This window comes from Pinus tabuliformis, chromosome 4_1 (genome assembly GCF_031772625.1).
Source record: "Pinus tabuliformis cultivar Carrire ecotype Pingquan chromosome 4_1, CPIR1, whole genome shotgun sequence".
NCBI lineage: Eukaryota > Viridiplantae > Streptophyta > Pinopsida > Pinales > Pinaceae > Pinus > Pinus tabuliformis.
The window spans coordinates 843,379,009-843,392,346 of NC_142303.1; the positions used below are offsets into that span (position 1 = coordinate 843,379,009).

Sequence of the window (13,338 nt, forward strand, 5' to 3'; positions counted from 1 at the left end):
ACGAGGGCAAGTGGCTCACCAGGGACCAAGTTCAACAGAAGTTTCCTCATTTCATGGAGGAACTCAATGCAATGGGGACCATTGCTTCTTAAGGGGGGAGGAATGATCCAGGTGGATATTGGTGGCCACCCACCAATTCCACTTGGACCCCCAGCATTGCTTTTTTCAGTTTTTCAGTTTCCTTAATTGTAGCACAATTTACTATTTTTAGTAGTTTTTCGGGTCCTAAACTTCTGGAGACGTTTTGAGGCCCTAAACGACGTTTTTTGGGAAAATTAGGAGCAACATGCGGCCATGGATCAATGTTGCTCTTCCCAAAGTTGTAGTTCTCGGATAGATCTTTCTAACGAGATATTGTGCGCGTCAAACGGAGATCGTATGCCAAAGTTACGACCTCAGGAACTTGATGTACCAATTTACCCAAACGGGGCCCACAGTTTGGCGTTTCATCTTCTAGGGTTAGGTTTTTGGATGTTTAGCGTTTTCCATTGTTTCTCAACAATAAATAGGCCTTTGAGCCTCATTGTAAGAGAGTTCAAAGGCATGTAGCTACCACATCTCTTCTCAGAGATAAGCTACCATCGCCCTCGCTAGTTTATTTCCATTGCTGTTTGTAAGCATATTTCAGTATTTTACATTAATGAAATTAAGTATTATTTCTGTTGCATCTCTGTGTTTATGGTTATCTCTATAATTTGTTGCGTCCCTGTTTAAATCCGAATCATTCCTGCTTCTATCTGAAACACTATGGTGCCTCTCCCTGCTAGAGTACACTTCGTTTTGTTTCCTATAGTGATTTGGAAGTCCATCTCTCTTCTTGATAGCTAGAGAAGTACTCTCGTGCTCTAGTGATGTGAGCGGAAGCCCCACTATCAATATATCAAACACCTGTTGATGCTGAACTTGACAAACATGCAAATTCTTCTTCCAATCTAGAAGATAATACATCTTGACTATCCATGTTGTCCCATGCTATTCTCCTTCTCAACAATGTACTTACTACTCCAAGACATTGCGTTTTAGCTAGAGATTTGCTCTACAAAAGAACCATAGTTTCTCCCTCTGCCTCTGACAACCCTTTGATCTGGAGATTGATTCTTTTCCAACTCACTCAGAGAATTAACTCTCCCTTGAAATCTTATCTGCCTGGCCCAAGGACTGTGCAGCCTTCTGGGGACTTTGAGAAGCTGCTTACGTAGTGCTATGCTGCTCCCTTTTCTTCTGCACTAGATCTCTCCTGCCTCCTGTCGATGCTTTGATACCATGTGAAAATCTGGAAATTCCAAATCCTACTGCAGCAACTGATAATATTTCTTCTATTTGTTAATTTACTGAAACAAATTATTTGCAGTTGTCTACAACAAATATTGAAATACATACACTGCAGTCTTCACAAATTAATTATTGTAGAAAATAAATGTAAGGAAAATACTAGCACAACAATAACATATTAACACAACTATTTTTGGACAATTGTCCCCGGAAAAACCCAATGTGGGAAAATTGGTGCAACAGATGAGGGTTTCTTTTATTATTCTTCAGCAAAATCTCATGTACAATCTACAAATAGCAGAATAGAAGAAGAATCATTAAGAGAAATTTTACAAACAAATTTCTCCACTCCACAGTGAATTTCTGACACCTGAGAGGACCTGTTGCCCTCATGCTAGCCACACTGCGTCACCCTCTGTGCAGTGACTGCGCTGTCCCTGTGTCACTGCCTCTGCGTGGGTGATCTACGTCCCTCTTCTACGCTGCCTCTTCCTGTTGTTTCCTACACTCTCGACTATTGCTAATACCGTCTCTCTCACACCTATAACTCACCCTCTGATTTGATTTCCTCTTGCCAAACTTCAGCCAGTGAGAAAATCGATCTACTTGGGTAGCTGAGTATCTCCCTGGTGTGCTTTTCAAATGCCCATTGAAGTGCTTATAATCATCTCGTTGATCAATCAACGACCCAGATTACATTCTAATTAATGGCTTAGATCATTTTGACTTGATCCTCGTCTTCTTCTCGAAGTTCCACAACCAGTTTAATTAACACCCTTTAATTATTTTAATTTCCTAAGTTTAGACTTAAGCATCCATTAAAAATAATTAATTAATTTTATTAAACTGTCTCCAGGTGGAATTTCCCAAAACGATTTCTAGGTATTCTGGAATACATTTGTCTTAGCCTCCCTGCAAATTTTGAGGCTTAGAGCACATTTGATGCTACCAGAAATTAACATTGAAAGGGTGAGGATGGGTCTGGTTTATCACCCTCCTCAAGTGAGCCAACCTCTCGTCGTACTAACAGATTCCACCCCAAAATTTCTGCCCACTGAATTTCCCTTGAGCCATGGATTTTTCTACGATTTCACCAATCACTATCCATTCATACCCAATCCTCCCATGTTTTTGTTGGCTACCCACAACTAGGCCAAGATCAAGGCTATGATACCACTGTAATGTTCCTAATGGATAATTTACAGTGATAACAAAAACATGCTACACAATTCAGCACACAAAAAATTTCATTAAACACCAGGAAACCATAAATGCTCCAAACACGCCAAAATGGGCCGAATTTTATTATGTAAATCTATTGGAGTACAATATGAAATAGAAAGAGTGCACCTAGACTTGTACAAGGCAAGCTACACGAAGTAAACAAAGTTCGTTCTTCAAGTTAAATACTCCAGAAGACTTGGAATATGTAGATCTCCATTGAGATACAAGAATATATATTAAAAATGTTTGAGTAAGAATGTTGTTACAATTGAGAGTGAGGGGCCTGCTTATATACCCTACACAGGTGTCCTTTTATGAACGGTCATGTCTCCTTAGACATATCTCTTTGTTTAACTAATTATTACTTTAATCACATATTATTGTGATTATTATTTATTATCTATATTTAATATTTATTACTTTTACATAAAAATATTCATAACATTGTCTTCCTCTTCAAAAAGCTTTGTCCTCAAAGCTTGTTGATGAAAGGGCTTGATATCTTTTTCTGCTACGAATGTCTTCTGCTTGATCTCTTTTTCTGCTATAAATGTCTTCTCGTCTCAGGACAGTCATCTTTGTCGATACAAGTTGATATGATCCTTGGAGTGATATATAAAATTGTCGCACGGAGGAAGGATATGACCATCCTAAATTAATCTTTTGTGAAATCTTTTGATTACTGGAAACTTGTGATGAACTGTTATCACTAGATTGAGTTGTGCACACTTCAATATTCTTCGGAACATAAGTTTGTTGTTTATGTTCTGAGTGATATGGATTTGTAGATTGATTGAGATGTTTGTTCTTGTGATTCAGATGTAGATAAAGAGTTCTTTTGGTTTCCCTTATCATGTGTGTGGATAGATTCTGATTTACTTCAGGTTCCGATGTCCTCGAGTTGGTTACAAAATCTTCACTTGGAATTTCCTTCATCTCAACATCTAAGTGTGTTTTTTCTTTAACTGATAGGTCTTCTTCTTGAGTTGTGATATTCACTGGATCAGTATTCATTCCATTTTCTTCAACTTGAATTTCTTTATTTGAAGAATTCAACGCTTCCTTCTCAATAAGTTGTAAATTATTTTCCAACCAATTTTTGTCATTCTTAAGCTTCTTAATTTGTGTTAATAATTTTTCACCGTGGTCTTTATGTTGAAATTTCTAAGTCTGACACGCTAGAAATCCCTACTGCATTATCTGGTTTAATTTCTCCTACTTGTTCATTCCATTAACAAGTTATTTAAAAATATAAATACTGAAATAAACACAAATGCAATCTTAACTCATATAAAGATCAGCAACTGAAATACTGACATAAACACACAATGGACACCGTTATTTTTGGACAATTGTCCCCAGAAAAACCCAATGCAGGAAAACCGGTGCAACAATTCTGAGGGTTTTATTATTATGCAAATTCTTGAGTATAACTAGGGTGCTAGAACTAGCTCACCCAACAGAGATTGTTACACAGGAGTAATACCCCTTCTCAGAGACAAATATTCAGCGTCTCAGCGCTAGTCTGCCCCACGAAAATCCTTCCGGCGCTTCCTCTTGGCCCTGCGTCATCCTTGCTAGCTTCAGCTTAGCTCCTGAAACCTCGCGTCAGCCTTCAAAACCTCTGCGTCAACTCTCTAGCTCTCTATGTCACCCACGTAGGCCCCTCAGCCTCTGCACAGTCCCCAGCTGCCTCTGCGTCAGCCTCTTCAGTCACTGCGCTGACCCTCTGGCACTATCCTTGCCTCTTTGCTATGTACTCACTGCCCCTCGCTGCAACAGATCACTTGTTCAAATTTTCTCAGCAAGCCCTGCTCCAAAAAATCGAACTGACTAATCAATCTTGGTGTATCTCCAATTGACCCTCAAGCCTCCTCTTATACTTTTCCTGTTGAATCTTCAACAACCGAGATTAAGTCTCTAATCAACAACTAAGATTAGATTTGGCTTGATCCATGTCATTTAGAACATTCTCACCCAGTTTTATATTAATACCCATTAATATTTTAATTTTCCTAAGTTTAGACTTAGAAACCCCATTAAAAATATTAATTATTTGAATATCTCTCCAATCGGGTGGAATTTTCCCAAACCATTTCTGGGTCTTGGAGATCTTATGTGCCTTAGCCTCTCCGCCAATTTTCAAGGCTAGAGCGCATCCTATGCTACCACAAATCAACACTCCCTCTTAGTGAGGAATGTGCTCTAGTAATGCTCCACCACTGAACATCACACTAATCCTTCCACACCAGTACCTGTGCTGATGCTTGGCCTGCTACCTCACATCATCTGCACTGTTGCTTCCTACATTGCTGCCCACGACACTACCACTGCCACTGCTACATCTGTATTGCAACTCCCTCTCAATATGTTGCCCATGCTACCCCTAGTACTGGCACTGCTAACTGCTGCACTGCAACTCAGTTACTGAGAAGTAAGTAACTGATCCACCCAATTACTGATATCCCGGTCAATCTGGAAGCCTCAAACTGAAGCTACTATCTTATGCTCCCTCTATTGCCACTGCACTGCTGTATACACCTTTGTGCCTCTCGCACTGTTACAACCTCCAATGTATTTCCTTACATTCCTGCACCCAAGCACTGCCTTGTTGCTCCACTACACTTTGCTCCACCTGACCTCTGTCATCCTGTGACTATCGTTAAGGGCTCCCGTAGCCGGATATGATCCAAGAGTTTGGGCACCTCAAGGATCGTGCCCCTAGTATGTAGTCCTCATGACTACAACTCGATGTCTCCCCACCTCTTCTCTAGAGGTGCATGAGCACTCATGGCATAGTCGTCATCAGTCTCGACTTCTTTCTTCGCCTTAGCCGGAGCTGCCTTGGAGTCAAAAGCCTCTCCCTTGTTTTTCTTCTTGGGACACTGGGATGCATAATGTCCCAGCTCCCCACAATGGAAGCACTTCACCTTGGGGATATCCTTCTTCTTCGTCTTCCCTTGTTGTCCTGCAGATGCTAGAGCCACGTCCTCCTCCTCCTCTTTCTTGATTCGACCTCTTTTGCCACTACTCCCCTCGCCTTGGTCAATCGTCTGATCGCTTCTTGGTGAATAGCTGCCCACATCTCTTCCCATCCTGGAAGAATAACTCTGCCCAAAATGCCTTGGACAAATGTCTCCCACTCCTCAGAGACTGCATTCAGGGCGGTCCTCACCATGAACTCTGGATCCGGTGTAGACCCTATGGAAGTAAGTTGGTCACGAATCTCATGCAATCTGAGGAGGAATAGATCTATCTGCTCCCCCTTTTGCATTTGATATGACCGCAATTGATTCTCCAATAGCATCTTCCGTTGCACGGAAGTGCCTTGATACAAGGTCGTCAAAGTATCCCACATCTCCTTCATTGTGTTCTTTTCAGCAATATGTGGTACGACATGATCCTTGACCCTGTCAACGATTATGCACTTTTTCCTCACCATTGCATCCTCATACTTCTCATTATCAGCTGGGTCGACTGGGATAGCCACGGTTCTCAACGCTAAGTCCTTGATGTGATGTCGATCCCGGATTGCCAAGATCTTGGCCTTCTAGATGACAAAGTTGGAAGACCTGTCCAACCTATCCTGATCCCTCAGTCTGTTCACCGCCATTTCCGCTCCTCTTCTGGACTCCCTCTGAGTGTCGACTCCCCCCTAGAAATCTCTCTCTAAGTCCTGATTTCCTTGCTGGAAATCTTCCCGCCAAATATCGAACCGATCCTCTCCAATCCTCCTTGCAACTGCAACTTGGATCTGGATTTCTTGGCTAGAAATGTATCAAGGTAGCAACTCCCTCTACCTTGTTTCTGTCCCATTAGGTACTATTCTATTTCGACAGAAACAACACCCCACCAGCTTCCCAACCACAATCTGCCCATAGCTCTCTAGGCCCCGGCAACTGAAGATACTGAGCCTTCCAACTCTGCGCAATCCCAGCAAAGGCTAAATTGCTCCTCTGGCCAACTGCGTCAATCCTACCTGGCTGAGTAAGATGACGTGGATCTTTGTGAGCCTTTTCTGCCTCTCTCTGCCTCTGTGCTGGCCCTCTCCTTGGCTTGAAATGATGGCGCAGGCCCTCTGCGTCACTTATTCTCTATTGCCTTCTGGTTAGGAGCAGCTCTGTCTCTCGGGACAACTATTACTTCTGCAAATTTCTGATATCGCTGATGCCTTCAGTCCTCCTGTGATCTACAATGCTCTGATACCATGTTGAAATTTCTAAGTCTGACATGTTAGAAATCCCTACTGCATTATCTGGTTTAATTTCTCCTACTTGTTCATTCCATTAACAAGTTATTTATAAATATAAATACTGAAATAAACACAAATGCAGCCTTAACTCATATACAGATCAACAACTGAAATACTGAGACAAACACACAAGGGACACCATTATTTTTGGACAATCGTCCTCGGAAAAACCCAATGCGGGAAAACCGGTGCAATAGTTCTGAGGGTTTTATTATTATGCATATTCTTGAGTACAACTAGGGTGCCAAAAATGGCTCACCCAACAGAGATTGTTACACGACAGTAATACCTCTTCTCGGAGACAAATATTCAGCCTCTCAGCTCTAGTTTGCCCCATGAAAATCCTTTTGACGCTTCCTCTTGGCCCTGCGTCAGCCCTGCTAGCTTCAGCTTAGCTCCTGAAGCCTTTGCGTCAGCCTTCAGACCCTCTGCGTCAGCTCTCTGGCCCTCTGCGTCACCCACATAGGCCCCTCATCCTCTGTGCAGTCCCCAGCTGCCTCTGCGTAGCCTCTGCTGCCTCTGCATAGCTCTAGCTACCTCTATGTCAACCTCTTCAGTCACTGCGCTGACCCTCTGGCACTATCCCTGCCTCTCTGCTATACGCTCACTGTCCCTCACTGCAACAGATCACTTGTTCAAATTTTTTGAGCAAGCCCCGCTCCAGAAAATCGAACTAACTGATCAATCTTGGTGTATCTCCAACTGGCCCTCAAGCCTCCTCTTATACTTTTCCTGTTGAGTCTTCAATGGCTGAGATTATGTCTCTAATCAACGTCTGAGATTACATTTGGCTTGATCCATGTCATTTAGAACATTCTCACCCAGTTTTATATTAATACCTATTAATATTTTAATTTTCCTAAGTTTAGACTTAGGAACCCCATTAAAAATATTAATTATTTTAATATCTCTCCAACCGGGTGGAATTTCCCCAAACCATTTCTGGGTCTTGGAGATCTTATGTGCCTTAGCCTCTCCACCAATTTTCATGGCTAGAGCACAACCGATGTTACAACAAATCAACACTTTAAGCCGAGAAACTTTTTCATCTCAATCAAAAGTAATTTTTTCAATTTTTTTTGCATATTTTGTACTAATTTTTTACCTTCTTGAAAAATTACTTTTGAAATATCTTGTATGTCCTCGAGCGTTACTGAATTTGGCTTCAATGTAACTTCTTGGAGTTATTTTCTTCTTCCTATAGGAAAATGTTAGAAACTTATTTTTCGTATTTAAGATGAAATATCCTAGAGTTTCCGTCTAGGGTGAACCCAAAATAATGTTCCCTTGATTGCTCCACAAAGTTTGAACTGAGAATTGCGATATAGATGTATAATCCTCAATGTTTAAGTGTAAATTGTTGTCATATTTTTTGTTGCCAAAATAGTCTAATTTTTCAATTATATGTGACTCCGGAATCACTAATTGGTTTGCGATTTTAGGCATTATATAATTTTTATCTTCCGCAGGTGAGATAGCAATAGTGACATATTTTCTCGCAATAGACCCTTTAATTCTAAATAACATTGAAGCATAATTACCTGACGTTTCTGGAAATCTTCCTTCCTTCAATTCCAAATTAGATGCCATTTTTTTCTTTTCTTTTTTCAGAGATCGACTCTATTTGTATTAGTCAATAATTTGGATTTTTCCTCCTTTTACTCTTGTTTTGAGTTACTTTTAATCACCTCAAGATTTTTTATTTTTTTTTATTTTTACTTTTTAAATATCCCTTGTAAATATTTTTATATCAATTAAAAAATATTCCCTCCTTCTACTTTTCAAAAATTTCCTAACCTTAGAAGTATAATGCCCCTTTACAAATTTAGGAGTATAATAGTTTATTTCCTTTTTACCTTTATAATTACCTTCACAAATTTTCCCGTGATCCTCTTTTAATATCTTTGCATAAAATATAAGACCCTTTTTATACTTTTCAAATATATATATATATATTCCTTTAAAATATATTAAAAACTCTTGTAGTTTCTGAATTCCCAAAGTTTGTAAAACTAAACACCCTTTATATATCCATTGACGTTGTTTTATATATGAATTGCATAAAATTGTTTTCAATTTTTTTTTAATGAAGAACCCAAAACATGTTTAAGTGGGCAATGACTACTTGATTAATTGATTAATTCAATTAAGTGACTAGTTAATTTGTGAAAGTTGTGACATTCGAATTCAGGTTTTTTAGTAAGCCTGCAAATTGTTTTGAAGGGAAGGGATGGCCAGTGGAAGGCGGTAAGGACACATTGTATCGCTGAGTAGTGTAAGGTGATGTCGGATGACAGCTACAGAGCCAACACGTTTGAGAGGGTTGCTAACAGGAGAAAGTTGAATCTCAGCAACGTGGGAGAGTCGATGGGGATGGTGGCAGGTACGAGGGTGGTTGAATCTGTGGTCCCAGCGTCGTGGGGGCAAATGAATTGTTGGCAGCAGACTGGTCGTTTTCTTTTTTGTTCTAACGACAAGTAATTTGGCAGGTGCGGAACCCCAGTGTCGAGGTGTTTTTGGCGTAGTTGCTTGCAGTGCAAAAAGGTGGCTGAACATCGAGTGGGCAGGAGTAGTGTTGCGAAAATCGTGATTTTATCGGAAAATTGCGATTTTTTTAGTTTGGCGATATTATCGCTCGATTTTTACGCTATTTTTTTTTTTTCCCAAAAAATTGCGATAACTTGAAAAAATCGCGATTTTTTGGGAAAAAATCTTTGGAAAAAAAATAAAATATATATATATATATATATATATATATATATATATATATTTTTTTTCGATGATGTTTTTGATGAGGAGGAGGAGCAACAGGAGGAGGAGGTGACACAACCTACCCAGGCTACCCCTGTCACCAGTAGAGGACGTGGTCTACCTCCTGTAGCTTCTAGTTCTTCAGCTTCTAGAGCACAGCAGAGTCCACTGCCAACTAAACCGGCATCTACATCTAGAGGGGCAGAGCAAATCAGTAGCATTAGACCTTAGTTATTTGGTTCATTTCATTGTATATGACATTATGACTCATGATATGAGATACATTATTATATTTTTTGTTGATATTTTGAGGCTGAGTTGGGACTTAGGAGTCAGGACTTACTATTCAGGACATGATTCACTATTATGTGTGATGTAGCACTAGAAATGATATTACACATCTTATATATTAGTTCTTTTATCATATTTATGTGTCAATGTATTTATTTTATGTTGTAGATGCTTTAGATATTAAAAAAATTGAAAAAAAAAGAATATTTTCGTATGTTACGATTTTTTCCTGATTTTTACTGATTTTTTCCCCATTTTTTCCGATTTTCTCCCCTCGCCGATAATATCCCGATAATGATTACTACAACATTGGGCAGGAGGTAAGTGTAAATTTTTTATTTTTTAACTTTATATATATAGATATATATATATATATATATATATATATATATATTTTAGTATTTTAACTTTTATTTATATATATATATATATATATATTATTTTTTTTTAATAATAACTTTTTTTTCAAACTTTTATTTTATTTTGTTTTATTTTTTTTAACTTTTATGCTTGTTTTTATTTTTTTTTATTGATTTTTCTTTATATGATATACTCTCTTTTTAGTTTTTTTCTTCTTTAAAAAATGGCCAAGGGTCTCTGATGAACTCAATAATAGAGAAACTCCAAAAGTGTAGCGAAACACTTCAATCTTGACGGCAACAATGTTGACGAAACCTTGATGGCCAAGGGCCTGGATCGGAGAGCATGGCTCTATGCAGCGGTGGAGCGACCAGAGGATCGAACTACTCTAATACCAAATGGAAAGAACAAAGTTTGACCTTAAGTTAAATACTCTAGAAGACTTGGAATATGTAGATCTCCATTGAGATACAAGAATATATATTAAAAATGTATGAGTAAGAATGATGTTACAATTGAGAGTGAGGGGTCTGCTTATATACCCTAGGCAGTTGTCCCTATATGAATGGTCATGTCTCCTTATACATGCCTCTTTGTTTAACTAATTATTACTTTAATTACATATTATTGTGATTACATCTATATTTATTACTTTTACATAATTCTATTCATAACACTACAAGCCTCAGGTGAATGATCTATCAATGCCCAACTAGTGTAAGAGCTTCCCCTACAAAAATCTGCGCTGACCCTTGTAATTCTATGCTGCTGGCTGTGTTGAGATCAATGTTTGACCCTCAAAACTACTCAGAAAATTATGCCAAATTATTTCTAGAATCCTTGTAAAAAACCCAGAAAAACCCAGAAATGGTTTTGGCCAATTCTACTGACTCTCTGGGACCCGAAATTTCAGCTCTCCTCCCACTAGCTGTCAGATAAGTTTTCTGTTTGGAGCACCAAAAATTTCCCAAAAATTCTTAAAAATTAAGAGCCAACTCTTTGATCCCTGACCATTAAAACCCAGAAATGTTTTGGGGTAATTCCGACCACCCAGAATTACCCAAAATTGATGCTATGCCCTCCTCAGTGGCGACTGTGTCCCCAGTGGCTCTATTTGCTGCAAACTCTCCTTATTTCTCCTCAATCTGCAATAGGAATTGTCTAGGAATTTTTCACGGATGTAGGGGAGAGGCTTTACATCAAATCCCGACACACGATAGCTAAACCCAGCGCCACAAAAATGTTGTCTAGTGACCCCCTGTGCAAACCCTAGGAAGATAAATTATTTCCCCTCAATAGCAGTCACCTCTAGCTCCAAAGCTTTCCATAAAGGCTGAGCTCTCCCTCATGCAACTCCCTGAAAGATACCCTCGAAAGCTAGCTAAAATGAGTGGTACAATTTCTCCACTACGTCCTCCCTAGAGTACGAATTGGCTGAAGGAATTTGCTGAGATATGCTGCAATACTCCGCAACCCTCTCACCAAATAGCAATGGTTTGCTTTCCTAAGGTGGCACTCAAAGTCCACCGAAAGAAGGGTGAATTCTCCCTTGAAGAACTCTGTGCTAAGCAGCACTAGTGACCCAGCTAAAGTTTAAATAGCTTGAGCAACAAGGAAAATAGATGAGTGAACAAAAGATCCCAATAGCTTCTATGCTCCTATTTATAATTTATTCTTGCCTCCTCACGTCATTCCCTTAGCAATTTGATTTTCCTAAGGGGTTCGAATTCCCCTTTTTGGGTGGCCCCACATCCCACTACCAATTTAATCTTTCATTTTCTCTAATGTTGGTGTGGCCCCACATCCCACTACCAATTTAATCTTTCATTTTCTCTAATGTTGGTGGCCTCCATCTCTCAAAAAAAAAGTGGGGACTCCCTCCACCCACTTTTCCTAAGTTTACATGCCAAAATATTTCCCAACACTCAATTGCAAAAATAGAAATTCATCTTAACAATATTAATTTAATGGGGGACATTACAGTATTGTTGTAGCATCATGGACAATATACGGCATTCATTATTATCTCCATTATATCTTTGGGTTATTTTCATGTGCATATGCAGTTATAAAGTCCTATATGGGGGAGAGCTCCTATAGCCTTCGTGATTTGGAAATCTAAATACATCGCGCAGTTTGCATTTAGTAATTATGGCACAGATACGATTTGGGTATAGTGAAACCTGATCTAATTACCTGCTTCTTTTTGGCCGTGGATGTTAGGAGATCTGCAAGATGCCAGGCTTCCTGGTTTTGGGCTTCTTATTGCTCCTCTCCCATGTTTTACCTATTTTTCAAAGAGATCTTCAAAAGTAGTCTCCCATATGCCAAACTTTTACAAATAGAGATTTTAGAATTATGGGTATATCCTACTGATTTACATGTCACACTGTTGGTTGGAGTCTGCAATTCCATTGCTGTTCCATTTCTTTGAGAAAGTAAATAGCATTTTATATATTCCTGTAGAGGGTTGTTGTACTTCAGTATGTAGCTTTGTTGATCGACAAATACCCATCTTCGTTTAAGCTCTGTTTAGCTTCCTCATCTATAAACAGCAAACATTTCAACATTCACCTTTCTAGCATTCACTAAATTTCTATTTAGGATCAATATGTGCATTTCAAGCATAGAGTGTCATTCTTCGGAAGCTTCCTGACTATAACTGATTCTAATGCCTAACTACGAGTGTCTTCTAAAATGAAAAACATGCACAAGTTATGATGACAAATGTTGATAATTGTCTATAATATTGCAAGTTCTGATCCCTTTTTAACATTTTCATGGCCCTTTATTCCAGGCTGCAAAGATCTGTAACAACTTAGCCATGGCAGTTTCTATGGCTGGGATATCTGAAGCTCTTGCTCTTGGGCAGCATCTGGGCATTAGTGCACTAACTTTATCGAAAATATTCAATTCTTCAAGTGCTCGTTGTTGGAGCAGGTATTGCATTCTCTAGTTTATCACCATTATTAATTGTTAGAATGATTTCAGATTTCAGTGAAGTCCAGAGTTGTTTTAGGGTTGCAGGCTTCTTCATACATGGGGTCCATTTAGCTAATGTTCCTTGATTTACAGTTTTTTACTTGTTTCAAAACAGAAAATAAAGTGCATAATGACAAAAGTAATTTCCAGAAGCATAGACAGTTTGCAAAACAGGATAGCTTGTTTTCCTTCTTGGGATGTTAACT

General features: G+C 39.0%; 1 protein-coding gene across 2 annotated transcripts in view; it reads left to right on the forward strand.

Moving 5' to 3' along the window:
* The window catches only part of LOC149178850 (6-phosphogluconate dehydrogenase family protein), a 433,139-nt gene that overhangs the window by 286,018 nt on the left and 133,783 nt on the right, over positions 1 to 13,338 (forward strand). For both annotated transcript variants that reach the window (XM_089420463.1, XM_089420464.1), the window contains exon 8: positions 12,948 to 13,090. In XM_089420463.1, the coding sequence (XP_089276589.1) occupies positions 12,948 to 13,090 (143 nt within the window). The remainder of the gene's footprint in view (positions 1 to 12,947; positions 13,091 to 13,338) is intronic.